General features: G+C 34.0%; 4 protein-coding genes across 5 annotated transcripts; 1 reads left to right on the plus strand and 3 right to left on the minus strand.

Moving 5' to 3' along the window:
* The first annotated feature begins 53 nt into the window (after positions 1-53).
* On the plus strand, positions 54-6513 carry DCAF12 (DDB1 and CUL4 associated factor 12-like protein). Of its 2 annotated transcripts, XM_034320735.2 has the most exons (8): positions 3870-4010; positions 4092-4128; positions 4266-4818; positions 4893-5348; positions 5427-5657; positions 5736-6020; positions 6107-6272; positions 6358-6513. In XM_034320735.2, exons 3-8 carry the CDS (start codon positions 4733-4735, stop codon positions 6511-6513), a joined length of 1380 nt encoding a protein of 459 aa, XP_034176626.1. In that variant the 5' UTR covers positions 3870-4010; positions 4092-4128; positions 4266-4732. The 2 variants fall into 2 exon arrangements, 1 of the variants encoding a protein (XP_034176626.1); XR_013063230.1 differs by lacking the exons at positions 4893-5348; positions 5427-5657; positions 5736-6020; positions 6107-6272; positions 6358-6513 and adding exons at positions 54-949; positions 1019-1223 and having other exon boundaries at positions 1307-4128; positions 4266-4452.
* LOC117602547 (U3 small nucleolar RNA-associated protein 15 homolog) lies at positions 1716-3696 on the minus strand. The gene is made up of 5 exons (XM_034320734.2): positions 3560-3696; positions 2820-3402; positions 2526-2746; positions 2018-2453; positions 1716-1951 (listed from the first exon to the last, which is right to left on the minus strand). The coding sequence occupies exons 1-5, from the start codon at positions 3647-3649 to the stop codon at positions 1716-1718; spliced, it is 1566 nt and encodes a 521-aa protein (XP_034176625.1). The 5' UTR covers positions 3650-3696.
* Positions 6514-8722: 2209 nt separating the features above from the next.
* Positions 8723-11381, minus strand: sigmar (Tumor necrosis factor alpha-induced protein 8-like protein sigmar). Its single transcript, XM_034320747.2, has 4 exons — positions 11366-11381; positions 11063-11164; positions 10601-10872; positions 8723-10492 (listed from the first exon to the last, which is right to left on the minus strand). The coding sequence occupies exons 2-4, from the start codon at positions 11070-11072 to the stop codon at positions 10139-10141; spliced, it is 636 nt and encodes a 211-aa protein (XP_034176638.1). The 5' UTR covers positions 11073-11164; positions 11366-11381; the 3' UTR covers positions 8723-10138.
* A 6538-nt stretch (positions 11382-17919) lies between these two features.
* On the minus strand, positions 17920-19143 carry betaggt-I (geranylgeranyl transferase type-1 subunit beta). The gene is made up of 3 exons (XM_034320745.2): positions 18610-19143; positions 18136-18496; positions 17920-18057 (listed from the first exon to the last, which is right to left on the minus strand). The coding sequence occupies exons 1-3, from the start codon at positions 19141-19143 to the stop codon at positions 17945-17947; spliced, it is 1008 nt and encodes a 335-aa protein (XP_034176636.1). The 3' UTR covers positions 17920-17944.
* Positions 19144-19372: the final 229 nt, after the last annotated feature.

Genomic DNA, 19372 nt, shown 5'->3' on the forward strand with positions numbered 1-19372 from the left:
TAATTTGTAAACAAATTAAAATAATCATTTAATGCGTTAAGAAAGTAAATAGTATTAGGGTATTTTATATTTTTCCAAATTAGGTGTTAATTTTTAATAATTATGTTTAATGATCAAAGTTTCTTAAAGGGTCCTGCACAAAGTTGTAAGGACCCATCCTATAATGTATATAACCAAATGAACCAACAACCTATTTATAATACAAGTTACAATATGAATATGTATCAAAATTATGTTTATCCAATGGGTAAAACTTTTGAAAATGTTAATGAAGATCCTACATCACTAATTAATATAGAAAAAAGACAAGCTGATAAACAAGAAATTGAAAAGTTTCTTGCAGAAGTTGGTCAAAGTAATAATATAGATGACCAGAGAAGCAAATGTAAAAAGTCTAAAATTGCAGAAACCAAAAATGTTATGGCATCGGTATACAAATTAAATGAAAAGTTAAAAACAATTTGTTCAGAACTTAAAAATAATCAAAATTTGACAGAAGAGGAATGGCAGGAGAAAATGAACGTCTGTAATGCGGCAAAAGAAGAAATTGTTGAACTGTTAAAGCCTATTACAGATCCAAATTTTCTGAGTCAATTAAATAAAGATTTAGAAAAACGTAAGAAGAAAAGATTAAGAGAAAAGGTTAAAAGAGAGAAATGGAAGAATGAAAAATTAATGAGGATGGAAAATAGAGAAAGGATGCATGCTCAAATTGATTTGTGGATTCGAAAAAAACAAGCTGTCATAGAAAAAGAAAAACAGGAGGAAAATTTGCGAAAAGATGCCGATATGATTCTATTTGATGTTCGAGGAAAACGAAATGATGCACGGAAATATCTTGGATTGTTACAAGAATTACAAAATTTGAGAAATATTAAAGCTAATATCGCCAGAGCAAGAGGAGAACATTTATCTTCAGCAGCTGATGAAGCATTTAATAACATTATTGGTATTATTATAATGTTTATTTTTAATAACTATTTTAAAAATTAAACTTACAAATACCTTTTATGTACAGCAAAATTATCAACTCAATGGTCAGCACTCGATCGCGAGTATTCTATAGAAGAACAGGGTTTAAAGTTAATGTTAAAGACTGATAATGAAAATAGAATTGAGAAACAGAAGAAAAATGTTTTTGATGAATGGGAAAAAGTATTGTTTGGAAGAAAGATAACATCTGATCAATATAATACCGATTTACCTAATTTTATTGCTGTAAGGTAAGATAAAGATGATATCGGTATTGACTAGTTTTTAGTTTAAAATATTATACAAGTTTATAATAATATCATTTTATGTTTAGAACTGCTTGGGATAAGTATATAAGTTCAGATAGTGATGCATCACCAATTCCAATTGGATGGGTAATGCCTGTTAAACCATCCTCTGCTGCCTGGCAAAAAAGTCTTAAAAAGGAAACTTCGTGAAATAAACTAATATATGATTATATATTCTAATGTATGGGAATAAGTTGAATTTGATTTTTACATACCTTAATAAGTTATTTGTACAAACATAAATAATATTCATCAGTCATTTAGATTCTCTGGTCGATTATACTTAGAACATTCATAATCATCTTTAAGTATCTTACCATTTCAAAAATTGTAGAATACGTGTCATCCGATATTTGGGTTTTATTAAAATATGTATGAAAAATATGTACAAGACTTTCCTATGATACACGTATGAAACAATGCGATGTATTACGTTCATGCTATACTTAAAATTAGATTTTTTTGAGCAGCACTTGAAGGTTCTAGAGTTTGATTATCTTTCGTTGATGTAACAGGTACGATTTCTGCAGCTGATAGTATCATATGCAATTTTCCTTGTAATTCTGATAATGCTAATATTAAACTTTCTTCTTCTTCTAATTTGGCTGCTAAAATAGTAAACATTTTTCGTGGTTCTGCGGCAAGTTCGTCTAGATGGTCTTCGTAGATATCTATTAAATAATGATTAAATTATTAATATAATTTTTAACGATAAAAGGAAAGAATTAGCCACTTACCCATTAGCACATTAGCAACGTGTAATAACACTCTTCCAAATCGAACGCTTCCTATATGTTTATTCAAAAATTTCAGAATATTTACAAGACTCTTGCCATCTCTACCGCCAAGTGCCTGTTTTAAACCCTGTCTTCTAATAAGTTCCTGCATCAGAGCAACGGTAACGTGTGGTGCTTTATTTATTACATAACTCATCATTACACAATCTAAAGCTTTAGAATATTGAAATTTTCTTAAACAGGCATCGTGTTTAGACATGATTTCTTTCATTTCCTCTTGTACAACAACATCTATTTGCGGTGTATGTACATTTTTTCCGGAACGCTTATACGATACTCTTTTTCTTTGCGGCTTTTCATTTTGTACATCTTCTTCCCTTCTTCTGACAGAAATTAAACCATCAACCATACCAGCTACTATAGTTTCATCATTTGGCTGCAATTACAAATTACATTTAATATCTATCAAAAATACTATTAGAAATTTAAAATAAGGATTTGTTCTTACACTAATTCCTATGCTAAGAACCGAGTTGGGGTAATCCAAGGAATGAACAGTTTTATATGTTCCAGAATCATAAATTTTTACATGTCTATCTAGAGAACCAGATAAAATTCTGTGACCATTTGAAGCTATTTTTAAACAGGTTACAGTTTTATGATGCTGGGAGATTTTTGCAAGTAGCCTACCACCAGCAAGTGCATCCCACACTCTAATTTCAGTTCCACCTTTAATAAATATATGCAAATTTAGATATAAAACATTATTTCACAAGAATATATATAATTTAAAACATTATACCTGCTGACAAAAATATTCCACCAGATGGTAGAAACAATAAACTTTCAACAGGAGCTTCATGGCTCACATTAAGAATTTTTTTATTTGTTCTTGTATCATACATGTATATATTTTTATCATAGCCCCCAGATAATAATATATCCATGGAAATAGGACTAACTGCACCAGCTCTGACATAATCTGAATGTTCATTAAAGGATACAATTTGTTTTTCAGTGGGTATATCCCATAATGCTGTAGTCTTATCATCAGAAAATGAAGCGATGTGAAGATTATCTGCAGTAAAGAAGGTTCTATGTACAGCAGCTTTGTGCCCGGAAAAAAGTCTAAGAAGACTTTTTGTATTGACATCAAACACTTTAATTACTGCTTCTTCTCCACCAGCACACAGCAGTTTTCCATCAGCACGAAAGGAACCACCATAAGCAGCTTCCTTAAATCTGCTAAGATTTTTTGTGACTAGTTTTGTAATGGGATTATACATCTGCACCCTTACTGAACAAGTGACAGCAAAATAATGTGGTTCCACGGGTGAAAAATCAATATAATCAATTGGTCCAAATTCCTTAACCAAAACAGGAGGCTGTAATAAAAAATTACATATATTTTCATTAATCTTAATTTCATAATTTAACCATAATTTGTTAGGTTAAGGTCAATACACGTGCATATCATAAATTAGTTGATACACCAAAATTATAAATAAATTTTGATTACTGTTGTTGTTACAACATACTCACAGTATATTTTTTCCAATATATATTATCTGGGGTTAATTCAGGCCCCGATCTTGCGAACACCTTAGTATTTATCTTTTTGAAGGATGCCATTTCTTTTAAAATGTCAACTATAATAAAATTTAGTAGAGGGGGTAAACTTCTTCTGTTGACAATTGATGGAAGTTGCTCCCTTTAACTTTCCTAATTGTTCAAGAATTAGTTTATTCTTTATGATTTTTAGATACAGATACTTCTCAAAATATCTTACACGAATAGAGAGCGACATGTTTAGAAAATTTCAGTTTGCTTTGTTGAATTTTATGTGGTTTTACTGTTCGTTTCAATATGGCGATGGTTAGTTGCTTATCGTTAGTGCTTCGAAGGTCTCTTTACTTATCATGAATTTCCTGATATTCTTTTGTATTTCTTTGTATAATTTTGATACAAAACCTTGATATTCGTATGATTATCTGTAAGTGCATACGAGTTATGTAATTATGAAGTTGTGCATGTGATAAAGAAAAGATTTCATCTAAAAAATTGTTTCGCTCAGGCAGCACAGTAGTTTCGGCAATTGTCGTCCTACTAAGGTTTGTTATATTTCGTAAATAATTATAAAGACACGAATATATAAAATGTATACTCATAACATTTTCGAAAATCAAAAGATCTTATTTATTTTCTTAAGAACAAATATTTAAAAAACTTAAATTTGATTCTGTTCCAGCCAAAGAAGAATTGCTGCCAAGATAGTTTCTTGTTATTTCACTGCATACCAACCACGTTTATAAATATTTCGCCCGAGAAGATTGGAATTCCGTTAACAATTTTGGATTAATTGACTTTTAAACATCATTTGAGAGATTTTTATTGTTCATTATAATGGCCACATTAATGCATGAACATCAACAAATGTTTTAAATTTATCAGATCCTTTTTGGAAGTCAAACAAGTAAAACATAGCTCTGATTATAATAAGATCATGTATTCATGTTCCATCTAAATAGGAGAATTTAATTAAATATAATAATTAATGATATTTAATATCATATTTTTGAGGCTATGTTGCCAAGAATAATTTTAAACATTATATAGACAAGATAAATCGTAATAAATTATTAAAACAATTTGATGTACAACAACATTTCATTATTCTAACACATCATAATTTATATACTTAAAAATCTCGGTAAAATGGCTGAAACGCAAAGAATACCTGTATATGGTACGCGTCCTCCTTGTGCTACTGGCAATCGTTTAGAAGAGCGTCACGCTAAAAGGTAAGTTGTAAACAATTTAAATAGATATATTTTATATAACTTGATTTATTTAAAAACTCATGTTTCTGTTACAGAGCAGCCTTAAGATTAGAAAGAAATCGGAAACCGGATAAGCCCGAAGATTTTGTCTGTTACGAATCGAGCGACGATGAAGCAGACTCCATATGTGAAGGAGTACAGTACCTAAAAACTTCTTTTAATTTTGTGGATTATGTGCGTGCTAGAGAAACAAATACAAGAGAAGTTCGAAAAATTAATCAAGAATATGGATTTCGACATATATTAACTCATGATTTATATAAAGAATATTCGGTTAGCTTAAATAATATGAATAAAGTTTTTTGTTCTCAATGGTTAAGCGATAGACAAGTAGTATTTGGAACGAAATGCAACAAATTGATGGTTTATGATGTAGCAACACAGAAATTAGATCAAATACCATCTCTGCATGGAAGACAAATTAATTCAGGAGGTAGTGTTGTACCGGATCAGCAATGTGGTATACATTCTGTTCAAATAAATCCTTCTAGGTATGTAAATGAAGAAATTGGTACCGCTTGAAATTTCTTACATTATTGTGTTGTTTTTCATCAATTTATATATTACAGAACTCTTTTATCAACTGGAGCAAGAAATAGTACCGAAATTGCGATATATAGGTTACCTACTCTTGATCCAGTTTGTGTAGGAGAAGAAGGTCATAGAGACTGGGTCTTTGATATGTGTTGGTTAGATGATGAATTTTTAGTTTCTGGTGCTAGGGATACCAAAATGGCTTTATGGCATATAGACAGTGACCTTGCAGAAGCCCCTGATAAAGCAGATGTGCCAACACATAGGTTGCATAATATAAAGTGCATCTAACAAGAACGGTCTGTAACTCTGTCATTTCATTTCTTCTTCTTTCTTTTTTCTAGGTTGATTCGGCCCGTGTGCGTCAAGGAATGTAGATCAGCGCAAAAAGTACGAGCACTTGCTTTTAATAGGACATATAAAGAAATTGCTGCTCTTACTTTGAATAGTTTTATACACATATGGTCTGCTGAGACTTTCAGACAAAAAATATCTAGAAAACTACCAGCCTGTCAAGAAAATGTTTGTCTTGCTGTACAAGATGATGGTGTTTATGCAGTAGGATGTCGTTCTTATACTTTACTTCTTGATGCAAGAACTCTGCAGCCAATTAAAAAAATACCTTCACGGTATGTAATAATCGTACTGCTATCGAAATCTTTTAAATTATATGATCTTTTCCAAACATGCTAGGTGTCCGTATCTTTTTGTACAGATATAGCGGTTGTGGTATCCGATCGGCTAGCTTTCAAGGTTCTGTTCTGACTATTGGAACTGGTTTAGGAATGTTAATGTTTTACGACGTTAGAGCGCAAAAGTATCTGGAGTCTTCGATTAATTCTAACAGAACTGTAGTACTCAAAGCTTCAAAGGGATACGTGGTACGTTTTAACACATTATTCGATTGAAATTTAAATTGATTTATTTTTTAGAAGAATGTGATATTTATTTTTACGATGATACCAGTTTCCAGATGAAGAGTACATCGATGGATTCCAAAATGTGAAGTATACACCTGCTATATATACTCATTGCTACGACGGATCCGGGACGCGGTTATTTACAGCTGGTGGACCACTTCCTGTAAATCTTTATGGTAACTATGCAGGATTATGGCAATAAAGTTAATTTTAGCCGAATGAAGAGCCGCATCGATTTTTACGTAAGTAATTATAAGTTGTACATTTAAATATGCATAATCAAGATTTTATCTAAAATGGTATATACACCTCTTCTAGAGTTAAGAAACATTTTCTGATTACAGTAATCATGTACTTTCATACTTCTTACATAATTTTGCCTTTCTTCTATTTATTAAAATTTAGAAAAAAATAACAACACACTCGTCAGAAATTTTTATACCTCATACATAAATGAGATAATAGAAAAATGTAATAAGAAAATGAATTTCAAAGGTGTATATATCTCGACTGCCTCGATTGCTTTATTAAGCAATCGTATTAGTGTATGTTTATACATTAACGCGAAGGAATGATGATTTAAGAACGATATAATTTATATTTATGACCTTACCACGCCATTATGAAGGTGTTAATTTAATTTGATTCATCATTTAACATAAAATTTTGCACCGATATTAGTCATTATGTATGAAATTTAATGAACTTTTGAATGAGGATCTCTTTTATGGTATAATACAAATAATTTCTGAAGAACATGTTTTCATATGTTATGATTATATACATAGTGTGATTTTAAATGTATTCTTTATAACTTGGGTTGGAAATGATAATCTAAGAAGTAGTCAACGAATAACACTGCAATGAACATTAAGTTTTATCAGATACAATTTATCAAGTTGAAATTTTAATACTGGCCTTAAAAGAACAATATACAATAAGTATGTTACAAAAGTTTATTTTAGGGAAAACAATAACTGTTTCAAATCTTTATAATGTATTTCTGTATTAAATAGTTGAGTCTCAAACATTTACAACTTTGATCAATGCATGAACTACTAAATAATATTTTTCGAATGTACACAGTGGTTATTATTTTGTTGAATCAAAATTTATTAAGAAAGAAATAATCTATCATCGTGTATTCATTTTCTTTTAATACAATTTTGTTATTAACATGGTCACAAACATCAAATCTTAAACTTATTAACTGTAAGAATTAGTCCTTGAGAAAATACTCCACAAATTTGATCAGATTCATTACCTCTGTGTTATATAGAATTTGATGAAATTGAAGTATTAGGGAATAAAAACTGTGTGCATTTATCAATGAAATTTTATAATTATGTGCAGCCATTTAAAAGTTGAAACAAATAGATTTACATGTAATTTTTACACTACAAATTTTGGTGTACTTAAGTGATAAAGTTCACCATTATGTTAATCATTGTCTTATACATTGAATTCATTGATGCAGCAATGATGTAAGTGCATTTTCAATGCTTAGAATAGAACAACATTTTTGGGGATTGAAAAGTTGTTGAGAAGTAAACAATAAGTAACTGGATTATCAATGTGTCGTGGTGAATATATGATAACAAAATATATTCTAGGTACTTGTATAGTGTCGAACGAAGTAGATTTCTCTAAGGAAAATTACGATACAAGGAAAGTAGGAAACCTGGGATATCGTCATTTTCTCTGGGAAAACCTGCCATATTCGGTACTGTACACCAACAGATTACAAATTGTTGGCATATATTCATAAAGTCATTACATTATATAATAAGTAAAAATGTGTGTTGTATTTATAAATCCATGATTAAACTATACAAAACATATATGTGATGATACATAATGAACGAATACATTGAATGCATTTTAATATGGACTATCACATCTACTTTTATTATAAATATTGAGAACAAAAAACTATAACTAATAATTCTGTCTTTAATGCCTGCCATAATTTTATCCATTCAGGCTCTCAACGATAATTGTTAAATTTATTTCAAGTTCATTGCTTTCATATGAAATCTTTTTAAGTGATAACTATTTTCTATACACAATTTGATGTCCATTTTAAAACGTCCTAATTTTTTCGTACTAATATCACAAACAATAAAATCTAAGTATCACATATTTTATCTTATATAATGCAATAGGAAAGGTGTAAAATAAATAATTTTTATACTTGAAGTATATGTATAAGTTATAAAACAATTTTCTGCAGTTATAATGGCTGCATTACTGTAGTAAAAAGAAAAGCTATTCTCTCGTGTATTAATGCTTACCATAAGAATATTAGAGAAAAATTTTTGTAAGAAATCATGTGTAACTTCAGAATATTTGTCCTTGTATTTCTTAACAGATTTTTCTTCTATTTTTTAAAGAAGAACGTGTTATATGTATTTTTCTTTTTTTTTTTCCTTTTCGTTATAAAAGTACATAATTTAATTTGTTATTCTGTATGGTTGTGTTCCTAGATCTATAATAAAATGTTATTACAAAAGTATTTATCATCTGTGTTAAGAATAGAGGGACAATGTAACGAGTAACCTTTTAAGTTCTTTTTAAATATTTTGTTTCAAAAATTTACAATATATTTAATTGTTAGAAAAAAGATATCCAGTGCAAGTAATACGTGAGAAGAAATTTATGATAAGTTTACAGTCAGCTCAATGTTTGTTACATTTCATCAACTTATTGTAACAACAAACTTTTTAAACAAATATATACAAAATTTTGTTAGAACCAATTACAAAATTGAATTGTATTTATTTCTTAAAAAGTGTTTGTTTGACACGTGAAATGGTAAATGTTTCTCAGAGATAGGATTATTTGGACGGTAAACGTACACCTTGCAATATTGTAATTTTATGTGTGTGCGAATGTGTTAAGTAATTAATGTAAATAAACATGCCAAGATTGAAATTGTATTTATCAATTCTTCTAACTGAGAGAAGAGGTAATAACAACGCTTAGAGAACAAAATACAAAAGAGAAGGAAAGATTAGTCTCCTTATAAATAATTTATTAATGGTATATTGATACAATATTTTCATTTTCATTTAGAATCGTCACGAAGAACGTGTAAAATGTGTATAATCCATACAAAACATGTGATGTGAATGTTTTTCAATTCAGGCTTAGCCGTGACTACATTAGATATGTTGTGTTTTATTATGTGTGTTTGACAATGTACCGAGGCTCAGCTTGAATAAAAACACGGAGGTCAATTTTGCCCCGTGTATACACGTCCGACACGTGAAGAGGGCCATACCTCTTTGACGAGCAGAAGATGGAACCTTTGAAAGGCATCTTCTTTTCGGGGCACGTGTCTATTATTAGCGTGATTTTAACGATAATAAATTGCTTCTTTCACGCGTCATTCTGTTGGAACTAATGAGTTGTTATTTTACCACCATTACTATAAACGCCCTTGGCCTGAGGGCATAAATAAGCTCATTTCTCCTTTTTCATTTTTTGGTATAATTGGTACCCTAACACACGAGTATCGTAAATAAATATACACCGATCGTACAATATACATTCTGAAAATAAATAGAGTATTTCACAATTATTGCATAAATTGGTGAGCATTTGTTGGTATCTTAAAATTTCTCTTCTTCCATTTGAAAACAATAATTATCGGTACTTTTTCTTTACAGATAATTATAAGTAACTGTACTACACGTGGAAAGAAACTCCTCATCATCTTTCCTTAATCATTAGCAAGTACGTCAACTTTACTTTATACTCTTCCCTTCCTCATCCTTCTTTCTTTCTTTCAGTTGATCACGTAGAAGTAACGCATTTGAAAAGAATCAAAGATGCCCAGCATCCAAGGCCTTATTTATATCACTGACTAGCATCCCCAGGATAGGTCTGAGTTCGGAGTCTTGCCTGAAAACCGAGTCGAGGAAGTCGGAATGCGTCAAGAAATCGAACACCTGGTCGCATCTGTCCTGAGATTTATCCGTGAGGTGTGGTTTAATGAGCGTTTGTATCGCGGTTCGGCAACGTTCCAACGATTTAATTAAATACGCCCTATCAAAACTGAACTCCAGCTCGTAAAACGACACCACGGACATCGCCACGGCTCGGAGAGTGGTCCTTATTTCGGCGAGTTTCGCATCATCGGCGGCGTTCAATTGTTGATTACGTTGCAGAAGACCGATCTGTAAGAACCGTAGTCGAAGAAAGGAAGAAAATATTGAAAAGAAGGCTCGTTGAAAACTGCAAGAATTTTCATATCCGTGTCAAGAGTCGACTCGAGGCTAACGTACCTTGATGGACAGCTTAACGATGTTCTTCAAAACCTTTTCAGGCTGCTTTTTGTCCAAGTTCGGGTTAGCTTTAGCAGCCCGTTCCATGAGTTTGTAAAGATTGTCTAAAAGCGACGTGGTGGCGTCGTCTATCAGAAGCGATCTTCCGGCCCCTGTTGATACCACTCGGCCGAGCAGTTTTTTCTGGGCACGAAGACCTAAATCACGAGCCCGACTTCCGGTGCCGCCGGCTGGATAAGATCCGCCGTTCAGTGTAGCCGCCGACTGCATCACTAGAAAGAAATTCCACATTCACTCGAGATACCCGCTCGAATAATCGACCCTCTGTTTGGTCGAGGGAATCGTCGGCAGATGTATCTCGAGGCTTTTCAACTGATACAATATAAAAATAGCCATCACCGGTTACGATACATAACGATACATCGTTAAAGCATAATGTTATGAATAATCATCGGAACTTACCGTCAAACATTGGTGGTCTGCTGTTTCCTCTAGGCGATAACGGGATTGTGAGTGAAATAAAGAAATGCTCGATGAGCACGCTCGGAACTCAGGCAAAAGTAACTAAAATAAACCATGGATAGAAAACGAATGAATTAATGTTTGCGGAGAAAATATAAGAACGACGAATGTGTACGATGATGAAAGTAACGAGGCAACGTAAGGCAGCGATCGTCGAGCGACGCGGACGCACCGAGTTTCTTGGTGTTGATGTTCTCGTTCATGGGAATGAATCAGAGCATTATACAGTTAACATTTGTATACCTTGATTACAGTCGGTTACGGCTACAAGATGATAGAGCAGCCAGCTCTGCAATTCCATCACTGCCGTACCCCACGCCACCTGAAAAAACACATTACCGAGAAACGTTAGGATTTCCTCGTGGCTGTTTCAAATTGTACGCGAGTTAATTTTATCCATGCAATTAAACATTCCGCTATCATAAACGATTACATTCTCGCTTCCCTATGAATTAGCATATTTTTTTTCGTGTACCTAACACCAGTTACACGAAACGCTTCGCATAAGAAGCGTAATCGTATGGTAGTTGGATCGATTTGTAAGGAGCGTCAAGGCAAGCGAGAGACTCTCGTTCTTTCATTTGTTCAAGTAATAAGGGCAAATGGAAACGGTTCGGACCTAGTCCCGATACAGCCGGCCATAGTGTATTTCGAGAACGTGACGAACATCGATATCGGTCGGAGTGTCAGGCATTTCAAAATTTCCCGTCGTTTCATCCGATTGCGAATCTTCAAGGACTTACTCCAACGTCCCAACAATCACCCGACACTCGACGACCATCGGTGATCCCATTAAACGCTCTCCAACTATCAAAACCATTTCATCTATATTGCGGTCAGTTCAGCTACTCGTGTAATTGCGAGCTACCGAATTCCATTTAGGGGAAAATTAGTTGAGAGCAAAGTGTGTACGTCGAGTGTTAAGTCATCACTCGATATCGTTCTAATTAGACGTTACCTACATACCATTCATTTGTATACATTACGGGGTTACGCAAGCACGAGCTGCATTCCTAATGTTTCCATCTACATGAACGAAATTCAATTCCGTTACCGGCAAAGGGTTGACGTAATTGACGTTCTACCATGTCGAGACACTGGAAAGTTGTACGAGAGAACAGGTGATCGATCGTACAGCTTTCGCTCTCTTTACTTTAGCGGTTTCCCAATTTGTAATCGATCATCGAGTAGCTACGTTTCCCAGTTACCTGCTTGCTCGAGTATCCGTTATTAACCCTTTCGCTGACATGCGAATTTTTGAACTTGCACCAGTGGGCCATAATAGAAATTTCATATTAAAAATTTTATAATGGCAAAGAACTGCGAAATGTATTAAAATAACGGTATAATCTTACCAATAGCGTATTTTTCTTTCATTTGGGCATCGGTGACCACCGTGACCCAAATGAAAAGACAAGCGCCGGTCCCATGGGACCACCCTGGCAGCGAAAGGGTTAAAGCAACCTAACCGATCCCCTGTTAACTAGGATTGTAAAACTTCGGATCGTTGGAGTGTTTGAATAATTCAGATGATTGGAACGAAGACGTATTTTCTTCAAGGGTTAATGTATACATATGCATTGAACTTATAAAGAAAGTAGTAGTGATTTAGATCAACTGATGCAGTTAGAAAGTAGCGATGCTTGGTAAACCGAGAAATTAGGTTTTTCAGAAACTTCGAGCCAGTCAATTTTAAAGTTTTTCGCTTATCGTTTTGCAAACTTTATTAACATAATCGTTGATCTGAAAAGAAAACAGCTAAATTGGTACAACGTAGCTGACTGTATACTTATTTTGAAGGCTATCATGGATGAAGTTTCACAGTAATCATTGCAACCCCTGTAAATATTAATTTTCTTTTTTAATTTTTCAATTAACATTAAATAAAAAATTACTGGGATGAAATTACTGGGAATACTCGGTGCTGTTAAGCTTTCAGACGTTTTTCAAACCTTTTTTATTAATTGAATTTTCCAATTTGTTCTACAAATTCTTTCATCGGTATCAACCGTCGCGTTAACATGATTTCTATAATTGGAGTACATTTTCTAAAGTGCTCTACTTTCTTTTATTTAAATTCGATAACAATGCTCTTCGCAATGAGAATTTTTCAATTTTTATTGTTCCCACGCATTTGTCACAATTAACGGAATTGTCATCATTTCCCGGTAAACATCTCACTGTTCCCTGAATTCTATTCAAGCGGATCGTGGAAAATTGGATTGCATAAAACTGTATGTCAGTGACGAGTGAAACTTACCGGCCTTCCGGTACGGCTAAAGCGGGTCAAAAGATTTCATTCTTATATTTATCTGTGTGAGATGATCAATCTTGTGAAATTCCCGCCTTTTTATCTTCCTTCCGTCTTTCATTGTTGTAATATTAAACGTATATTTAAAAAGAAAAAAATCACTTCCGGTTGGCTGTCGTGAGTCAACCGTGACTAATACATTAAACATACCGATACAACTAGCCAGTGAATTACTTTCAAGATAAATTATAGACTGATCGATGATCCATATTTCTTAACATTATTTAATATTTCTTTCTAAATTAAATGGATTAACGCTAACATTTTATAAGTTGATACTAATTTAAAGATTAAAAGGAGTGACCGTTACTTTCAATTTTATCTTAATTACGGCGCACCTAACTTTCATTATTTTACCGGAGTCGCAGGTGAATCGATAGTAATTAAAGGTTTATTAATTGGTTTCTAGTCAATAATCGATAGCATGGAAAAGTTTATTAATAGACTTCCGTTATTATAGACTTCGCTGTGTGTTACACACGTTTGTTACACCTCGAGAAATGCAATGATGTTTATACGAACATAAGTATAGTTTAAACTCGAGGCTCGTCATTTCTATAATTAGTTATCTGGCTTGTATTATCACGATAGGTGGAAGGACGTCGTAATGACCCAAGTTCCTTGAATTATACGCGAATGTAATTTTTATTAACTTCAACATTGCGTGTACAGAGTTTCTTGCATTTTGCATTGAATTTAGAAAGGCAGTATCTGCACGCGATCAAATCTACGAAATAGAATTCAGTGAACAAATCGATTCTTAGGAAAATACAGCAGATCTAAAATTTTTACTTTCCTCTAGTTGCAGAAAGCAACCAAATCTTTGGTAACTCTACTGGGGATCATTTTGAATCGGTAATCAACCCTCAAATTTCCCGCCCACTTTTTCTTCCCCTCAGTTTCCTTAACATTTTTCAAATCTACGAAATAGAATTCAGGAAACAAATCGATTCTTAGCTAACCGAAGCAAATATAAAATTTTGACTTTCCTATAACAGCAGAAAGCAACAAAATCTTTGTTAAACCTACTGGGAACCACTTTGAATCGACAACCAACCCTTAACCCTGCCGCCCCTTTTTTCTCCCTCCCCAGTTTCCTTAACGTTTTTCTTTCTACAATCGAAAAGAAGCAGCTGTCACCCCGACAGCTGTGCAACTGGCACGTACCACCTTGTTAAATTGAGCATCTTGTCTGAGAATATACCCACCACCTGCCCTTCGACCAACTACACGCGTGTACGCGCACATCTTTTGCGCACGCATGTAACACGCGCGTGGTCACACGGGCAAAGTTACGAGAGACGGATTATGCTTTCTTCGGTAAGGTCACGCGTTTGTCTGTTAAAATACGACTTTCCAGGCGTACACGTGTTCCTTTCTGGTTATCCCTAGCCGTCCTTTTTGGATATTGATCCACGCGTGATTCTTGCATGCAAGTAACAAGGGCAAGGATAAAGTGGTATAGTTAACCCTTTCGTTGCCACGCGAATTTTTGAACTTACACCATTGGGCCAGAAATTTCATATTAAAAATTTTATAATGGCAAAGAATTGCGAAATATATTAAAATAACGGTACAATCTTGGCAATAGCACATTTTTCTTACAATTAGTGGTGGACATCGTTGACCACCATGGCCCAAATGAAAAGACAAGCGCCGGTCCCATTAGACCATCGTGGCAACGAAAGGGTTAATCAAGGTTTCAAATTCTTCACTGTAATAATAATTTTTCAATTTTTTTTTTTATTAGGATGCGAATGTTTGTACATTTACAGTATACTTATGAAATTGTAAATTGATTTACTTTAATAAGAGCATGCACGAGTATCCGTCACTGAAGGGGAGGGCTTGATCTTGATTCAATGATGATGCTGATGAGGATCACTTCACATACTGATTAAGCATCCCTCGATGCAGAAAATTAAACTTACCTTAACTATCTAAATCACTACACACATAGCCAAGGATAATATCTATATTTTTTAATCGCAGTAGATTATAGTATCAAGACTAATATCCACTGGCTTAAAGTTACTAGAAAATAACTCCTTCGGTATCATCTTATAATAAAATTCCTGTCCCGGCGTTCAGCATAAACTAGCTTTTATTTTTATATCCTTCGAAGCTCTAGAACATATTATTGCCTCTCTTTCTGTTTTAAGCAGGTAGTTTATTCAAGGTTGGAGACACGTTCGGCACGGATGCGAGCTATAGCAATGTAATTTTAAATTATAATCCGTGCCACGAGCCGTTGCGAATAGTATATTTTTCATCGATACATTAATTCGTTAAAAATATCGAGTTAAATTAATTTTTAAACGATTCTAGGTGAATGAAAATGCAGCACGCATCGTCGTGCACAATAGTGAAGATAATTGGTCACTGTAACGCGAATCAACTCGTTAAATACCGTGAATGAATTTACCGCCAGAGTTGATGAGCGCGTATATACGCAGAGCTGTCCCTAGAGTTTACGGGGCCCGGGTAAAAGTCGGTAAAATGCGCGTACGTATAAAACTTTACGATAAATTCATAGCCGAGTCTGCACATGTGAGATGAACTCGCAGAGATGAAAATCAATCGTGAAAATGCGGGCGGGCCGGCCGTGGTTTTAATGGTAATTAAAAACAGGCGGTGAGCGCGAGCTGCGCAACAGTCTCGTTCATTGCTCGGTTAACGTTACCTATTTACAGGCCACGTTCCACGGACGAGCAAAAGCACGTTTATACGTCGAGTCGGAAAAACTGTTTACTCGACGTTTATCCATCTTTTTTGTTTTTTATTTGTCACCGTCGGATGTACGCGACCGCGCGAGTGAAAATCATGTACCGTGGAAAATTTCACGCTGTACTGATAATCGATTAATTCGCGATACCTCGGGAGAAAGGCTTTGGCCGTTGTTTCTAAATATACACGACATACCCACGATACTCTGTTGATATCTATTACTTTCAGTACATACTGACGAATAATACACATGTAACGAATTAAGTTACACGCATCCGTTCGGCCATGACTAAGTGACGCAATTAAACGGACTCGTCGGTTTTGCGAAACTCTTGTTTCCTCAACGCAAGGATTTTGATGTCATGCAATAGATCACATGACAACTTAATCATATTCATAAGATCAAATTTAATCATAACTTATTTTAATCAAAGGAGAGTTATCTATTGGCGCGGTAGTATTGATAATTTAATACGTGGAAATTGCATATCCAGTATACAGTAGTTTTTACCTTTCCAGTGAAAGTGGTATATTGGAGTAAAATGTATGGTGAGACAAAGTTTCTTTGATTACGCGTATCTATCTGACAATACTCATCTCGAATACCATTCAAATGATTATTGAGTTATTTCTAATAACGTAAAATTAATTTTACTTATGTCAGAGTAATTTAAATTTTAGGCGCGCACTAACCTCTGCTGATGAGCTGGGTCGCGTTCGCGACCCTAACAGTCGACAATGAAATTTCTCTTTTCCAACAATTAGAGAATGGATATATTGTTCTGTTGATATCTTCGCGTTTCACTTCGAACTAAATTTCACTGATATAACAGAACTGTCAGAAACGTTAATCGACGCGATACACAAATTTTCGAAATAAATGAAAATTAACACCGGCAACAACTGAACACGCTCTCGTGAGTATCACTGCCTTCTCCAACGAACAAACGTCATCTGTTGTGGTCTGCGAACCCACCCCGGTTACCATGGAATCATCGCTCCGCGAGGTGGGGCGCATGTGGCAGCTACGCTCGGGCAACTTCACAGCGTCAAGAAGTTTTCTTCCTCGCAGTACGCGCTCGATCGTCGAAGGGGTGGTTTATATCATGGATACGAAAAAATACGACATGGTCGTATTTCTCAATTTAACGGTAGTAACACCAACAATTATATCAATTGATCTTTTAACACTTCAATTTTGTTTTATTTTTATAATCAGGGCCGGCCCTGAGATTTCAGGGATTCGAGACGAGCTGTGAAAAAGGGCCTCTTTACATAAAGTACCTTAAATAAAATTTATAAAATTAACATTAAAGCTATGGAGGCCCTAGGCGGCCGCCTAGTCTGCCTAGGCCCATGGCCGGCTCTACTTGTAATGTCTGGGAAAACTGTTTTGGTACATTAATAAAAGGCACAATTATAAACACTTATTATATATATATAGTTTTTATTAGAACTTTTAAAATTTGTATATAATAATACTTTTGATGCATTCGAATTATACTATTATGTATTCTCCGTTTTCACTTTTAATATGGGCTTCAATACATTTTCAACGAGTATCTCGATTTCAACGAAATCATTATTAACGTATCTTGAAATCATAATAATCTCGTTAATTGACCTCTTTAGAATAACCGTTCTTGCTACAGAGAATCTATGAGAGCTGTACAAATATAATTCATGACAAAATGCAAAAATGTTATTTCTTTCGTTATTTTTTGCTCTGTGCGTTTGATATGATATTCAGTTGTTGCAAATACTTCATATAAATATTAATTGCATTACCATACTTCATGAATTTTTAATAAATGTTTATATGCTCGATCAGAAATATTAAGTGCAGCATTCATCATACATAAACCAGTCTCTCCTAACAAACTTAAACCACATAAACCTAAAAAAAAAAAAATAAATGTATCTATTACATATGCGCTACAAATGTTTATATGTGCTAGTTCTGTATGTTACATACCTAAGTATGTATGGAGAGGATCTGGTAGACAATTGGCAAACTTAGCAAATCCTCCAACAATTGTATCTTGAGTATTGAGAAGGAATGCTCTATTTTCATCAGGATCCGATAATTTGTTAACATCAAGTATTTGTAGGGTTGCACCCACCCAGAAACTATAACAAGTATCGGATGGTTTTCCAGGACGTCCATGAAAGCCACTATCTTGTCTCAACAGACACCATCTTCTTAATTTGTTCAACTGATCATTTGTCAATACATTATGAAGCTCGTTCATGAGAAACAGACTAGCTACAGCACAGAATGTAGATCCTCCGTGTGATTCTAGACCAGGTCCTTGACCCATTGCTCCATCATATGACTATAATCATTGTTGAGATATTGTGCTATGATAAAATTAGGTAGACAAAAGCCATTTCTGTTAATACTCTTTACATGGCATAGAAAGAAGAAAAAGAAAAGGTAAAAACTTACAATGCTCTTTAAAATGTAGTCGATTGCTCTTGTTTTATCAATGCCTGACCAATCATTTAATATTTTAGATATACAACAAGCGCAATAGAGAAACCTCATGTCACTTTCGCAACCAATTATGACAGCTGTAAATGATCCATCAGAATTCTGACAAGCTCTCATCCCTTCGACAATGGATTTTCTGTCTACTCTACTTAAATCATCTCCAAGGATTAAAAGAGTAACTAATCCAATATACGTCATCGCTAAATGACCACACTGGTATTTTGGAACATCCTTTGGTATTGTTGTACATGGCTGAAAGCCGGAACGTGGTCCAGCTCCAGTTACTTGAAGCCTATAGATCCAATCTATCGCTTCTAATTTTGTTTCTTCGCTAATTTCATTCAAACAATTCAATATATCTAATCCTGATATAGCAAAAAATGCCACAGCAAGTCTAGAATAATCAAACTCTGCCATGCTACCGGGCATTATTTGTAGTAACCTTTGAAAGTATTTAGCATGTTTTTTCTTCGCTAATTGTGACGGCATGTTGTATCGTAGTTTTATACAATAAAAGAAAATAATAATATATTCAAATATACATAGATATATAAAATCAGAATGTTACTGCTGAATTTGTTGTGCGAGCGATAAAGAATTCCATTAGGATTATAATAGAATCTACTAGAGAGCGCTTCAATTCCAAACGATAGGAAAAGTTACTACTAGGGGGCGACAAAAGAATTCGTGAAACGCACGCGTCACCGGCAAACTAGCC

Source organism: Osmia lignaria, chromosome 13, assembly GCF_051020975.1.
Source record: "Osmia lignaria lignaria isolate PbOS001 chromosome 13, iyOsmLign1, whole genome shotgun sequence".
NCBI classification, from domain to species: domain Eukaryota; kingdom Metazoa; phylum Arthropoda; class Insecta; order Hymenoptera; family Megachilidae; genus Osmia; species Osmia lignaria.